Below are 4473 nucleotides of genomic sequence, written 5' to 3' on the forward strand. Positions count from 1 at the left end.
AGTTTATTGATATGATTATTTCACTTATACAAAAAAAAAAGGAAAGAAGATAAACAATTTCTCTCCACTCCATTCCAAACTTTGTAGCTATAATAAATAATAAGGAGAGTGCCAGCTAGCTACATTTATTGCTTTCAATAGAAAGGATTGGGAGGCAAAAAAGCAAAATGAAATATAACAAAAGAAATTCCAGCATTGAAAGTAGAGAGAGGGGTGAAATGTTTGCACACGAAGATGGGAAGGAAGGGAGGCAGGAAGGCGAAGAAGAAGAAGCAAGAGCTACAAAAGTTGCGAGAGGGGGGGAGGGAGAGTGAGAGTTGAAGCACAAGCTGCAGCATCTCTCTGTTTCACTGTCTCTGTGTCTCTGTCTTGGTGAGTCTGAGGTGTTGGTGGCAGCGATGCTTGTGTGGGGGGCATGAGTCCATACCGAACCCGATCTCCTTCTGGTTCTGGTTCTGAGGAAGCGGGAATATTGGGCGAATATGATCTGAGATGCTCTCGGTGCTCATGTGGGTGGGCCGAATTCAATTTGCTGTTATTGAAGCTTGAAACCCTAGTCCGAGGTCCAGTGTCTGTCGCGTGCTGTGTCATTCTCTCCATCTCTCTGGATGGTGGAACGGGATGATGGGTTTGATTGAATGATGGTTGGAATGCCTCTCACATGCCTGGTGATGCATGAGAGGCCACGGAGGCTGCGTGCACGTGAAGAATTTTGTGGGGATTTGGGTTGGGGTTGGCTCACAGACTGATTCTTGGGTTGGTCCTTTATGCGCCTCAGACTTTTAGGGTGCTGGTGGAGGTAGATGCAGTCTGGTGTTGGTTGCTTGGCTAAATTGCAACGGAGAAGGAGGAGGAGACGGAGGAGGAGAGTGTGCCAGCTATGGCGGCCGCCCCTGTTGCGCACCAGCGCAGGGCAGCAGCTGGTGTAGCTCTTCCGCAAGCTGAAATCAATTGGGACAGGTGGGAGGAATTTTTGTTCGCTTTTCGTGTCTTATAATTTTGTAGGGCTTTCAGTCAAGGATGATTGATTCAAGAACAGCGCGGCCTGAAGCATGTGATCCCACCCCCCCCCTTTTCTTTTCTATTCTGTCCAATTTTTTTGGGCTGTAGTGTAGCGTTTCATTTTCAACGATTTATATTATAAGTTGTTGCTCCCGCTTCGTCTCTTATTTACCTGCAATTCTTGGTACACGGGTTTGATCTATCCAGTGGTATTATCTTTCGGATTCTCATTCTGATAAAATCGGGTGTGATAAATCTCAAACCTAGACATCAGATATTTATGGGGGTTCGTTTTATGGAATTCTGTTTTCTACTTGTGTACTGTTGTAAATTTTTAGGAGCTGCCATTGTCTTGATGGTATTAAGAAAGTTCATCTCCTGAGATCTTTCTTTCTACTTACGCTCTCAACCTGATTCTGGGCGTAGGCTCGACAAGACCAAGTTCTTCTTGGTGGGTGCTGGCCTCTTCTCAGGGGTTTCGGGACTCCTCTATCCCATTTCTGTTATCAAGACAAGAATGCAAGTGGCGAGAGCCGATACTGTTCACACAACAGCTCCAGCACTTTTCAAGCATATCCTCAGGTCTGAGGGCGTTCTGGGACTTTACAGAGGTTTTGGATTGGTAATATCTGGAGCAATTCCTAGTAGGGTGGTTTTCATGACTGCTCTAGAAACTACCAAAGCTTCCACATTGAAGGTGACTGAAAAATTGGATGTTTCGGAAGCTACAGCAGCTGCAATGGCCAACGGGCTTGCAGGACTATGTTCTTCATTGGCTTCTCAGTCCGTTTTTGTTCCAATTGACGTTGTAAGTTTGTTGATCTGTCAATTTTTTGACATTGCCAGTTTTAAAAGCTTAGTAAACTCATTTTCTGCACCTTCTTCAGCTTGAGGAAGAGGTTAGGGCTCCTTGCTTGTGTGGATTACAATCAAAAGTATTTCTTAGTTACGGAGACTGAATTCTTTTGTTTCAGTTTCATTTGCTTCTCTTTGTTGTGAATCTTGTTTGAGGCATTAGTAACGTTGTTTTCATTGCATAATTTGTTCGATTCATTTTCTTTGGTCTCCCTGAATGTATTCGCCGGTTTAATGTTCTCCGAGTTTTGCATGTCTGCAGGTGAGTCAACGTTTGATGGTGCAAGGTACTCCAGGGTCACATCAGTACAATGGAACTATGGATGCTATTAGGACGATTTTAAGAAATGACGGTGTTCGAGGACTGTATAGAGGATTTGGAATGTCAGTGCTTACTTACTCGCCATCCAATGCAGTATGGTGGGCAGCATATGGATCTAGCCAGCGTGTCATTTGGAGGTAAAGCCAGTTTTCTTCGTCATTTGATGGATCTGGTTTGCTGTAGCATCTTTAATTACAAATTTGGCACGAGTATCTGTCGATAAATGTTTCTTCACTGTTGATATCTCTAGCGCAGCTAAGCTTGTATGATACGTGCAGTGACCACCCTGCAGATTTCTTACGTTGGAATTTATCATGATCTGCTTCATGTGGTCCTGATCATGTGCAGAAAATTGGGGTATGGAGGCGAGGTAGAGAAAGAGTTACCTAGTACTGGTGAAGTAGTTCTAGTCCAGGCATTAGGAGGCGTGATTGCTGGGGCATGCTCTGCAGTCGCTACAACTCCTATGGACACTGTTAAGACACGTTTGCAGGTTTCTATTCTTCTACTGCAGCCTTTCTGGACTTCCATAGAGCGCCATTTTTCCTGTCGAAAACTATCGACTGCGTTTATCCTACGTGTGTCACAAGTCTTGTTTGAATGGTTTTATCATCCAGGGTTGACTCAAAGATGGATGATTTGAATTTTCATCTGTGAGATTCTCTGCCACGAGCATGCAAGGATGTCAATGACGGTAACTGTCACACTTTCAGGTGATGGCTCATGAAGGAGAAGGTCGGCCAACTATCAAGCAAACGGTAAAGCTCCTGCACAAGCAAGAGGGCTGGCGTGGTTTCTACAAGGGACTGGGTCCGAGATTTTTTAGCATGTCTTTGTGGGGCACCTCAATGATTACTACTTACGAGTTTCTAAGTACGTTAATCATTCCTTTTGCTTTCTTCTATTCTTTGCATGTCATTCATTTACACACACACTTATATATATATATATATATATATATATATATTCGTTCTTAAGCCGAACTAGTAGAAAGTAGAATTCTACTACAATTTGTTCATTACATGCCCTTTTAGCAAAGTTCACGAAATCCTCTGTATTGTTCATAGTTATGTTGATTGCATTGGCCTTAACCGCGCACGTTGTATCGTTTATATTTCGTGATGGAGGCAATCAAACCTTATGCTCGTGATTTTTTCGTGCAGAACGTCTGTCGGTGAAGGATGAATAATGTTTCCGTCTCTTTGAACTTGGTAAGCACGGCTGTATAATATTGAAGAGGCAATGAGGGTGAAGTGGATAGATATCATTAGGCTACGTTCTATTTCAGGAAATTATTTGTGGATCAGACAGCCTTTCTAAACTTCAGGTATCCCCAGAAGTTAGTCTCGAATGGCTACATGTTAGCTTCTCCATTTTGAAGACGTACTGCAATTCGTGGATAACAGGTCTCGGGAAAGTAAGAATTAACTGGAGGATATGTTTGGGCAAGTTCACTTTTTAGCAGGCTAAAGCTTGTTATGCTTCAACATCCAGCTGCTATTGCGGTAGTGGCTCCATCTTATAGTCGCGATATCTCTTCTACGAACTTCTAGAAATTTTAATTCTTCAGCTGTCATATTAAACCATTTGAGATTTAAGCTCAACATTAAAGTTGAGATTTTGGCCTTGAGCCATGCACTTATCACCTCACAAAGGCAGGTACTGGAATTCTTTCTGATGATTCATTCGCTTTGCTTGTTTACTTGGCAAAATATTATGTTGATGAACTGGTGTATATTCAAGGGAAAATACCATACATACCCTTGAAATTTGCCAAAATATCAAAAATACCCATGTATTCTAGATAGTATCAAATCTACCCCTCCCTTTTGTGATAATTTCAAATTTGCCCTTCAACGTGACAAGCTATCTATTTCCTGTCTTTTTTTAGTTTGAATTGGGGCCCAAAGCGCGTGACGCGCAAATTTGGGCCCCAAATCTTTACCTCATATATTGTGCACCTCACGAAATCTACGCAGCCGCGGTGTATCACACCCTGCAGCATTGAGTCTACCGTGGTGCGCCATCAAGACATCATTTGCTCATCTGTGTGCAATAGCCTCCATCGTAGCTGCATCCACTGTTGTAGCTGCCGCTTTCGCTGCGGCTTCATCCGCAGTGTCGACCTTAGAAGCCACCTCCGTGATGCATGAGAAACAAGACAAAACTCACCCGATCACAAACCAGGGTCGAATTGCTTCTCACATGAGGCGCAGAGCGTGGGCTGCAGCATGTGTTTTAGGTGGATAGATTGCAGCAACGAGAGCATCGAAATCAGGATCGTCCCTCCAGGA

General features: G+C 43.4%; 1 protein-coding gene across 2 annotated transcripts; it reads left to right on the forward strand.

Annotated features, from left to right (window-relative positions):
* The first annotated feature begins 238 nt into the window (after positions 1-238).
* On the forward strand, positions 239-3833 carry LOC112284101 (uncharacterized). Of its 2 annotated transcripts, XM_024523643.3 has the most exons (8): positions 307-509; positions 779-960; positions 1429-1810; positions 2120-2316; positions 2528-2672; positions 2893-3052; positions 3343-3390; positions 3586-3833. In XM_024523643.3, exons 2-7 carry the CDS (start codon positions 881-883, stop codon positions 3366-3368), a joined length of 990 nt encoding a protein of 329 aa, XP_024379411.1. In that variant the 5' UTR covers positions 307-509; positions 779-880; the 3' UTR covers positions 3369-3390; positions 3586-3833. The 2 variants fall into 2 exon arrangements, with proteins under 2 accessions (XP_024379410.1, XP_024379411.1); XM_024523642.3 differs by having other exon boundaries at positions 239-509; positions 3343-3833.
* The last annotated feature ends 640 nt before the right edge of the window (positions 3834-4473 follow it).

The sequence above is a fragment of the Physcomitrium patens genome, chromosome 6 (assembly GCF_059467195.1).
Source record: "Physcomitrium patens ecotype Gransden chromosome 6, ASM5946719v1, whole genome shotgun sequence".
Classification (NCBI taxonomy): Eukaryota; Viridiplantae; Streptophyta; class Bryopsida; order Funariales; family Funariaceae; genus Physcomitrium; species Physcomitrium patens.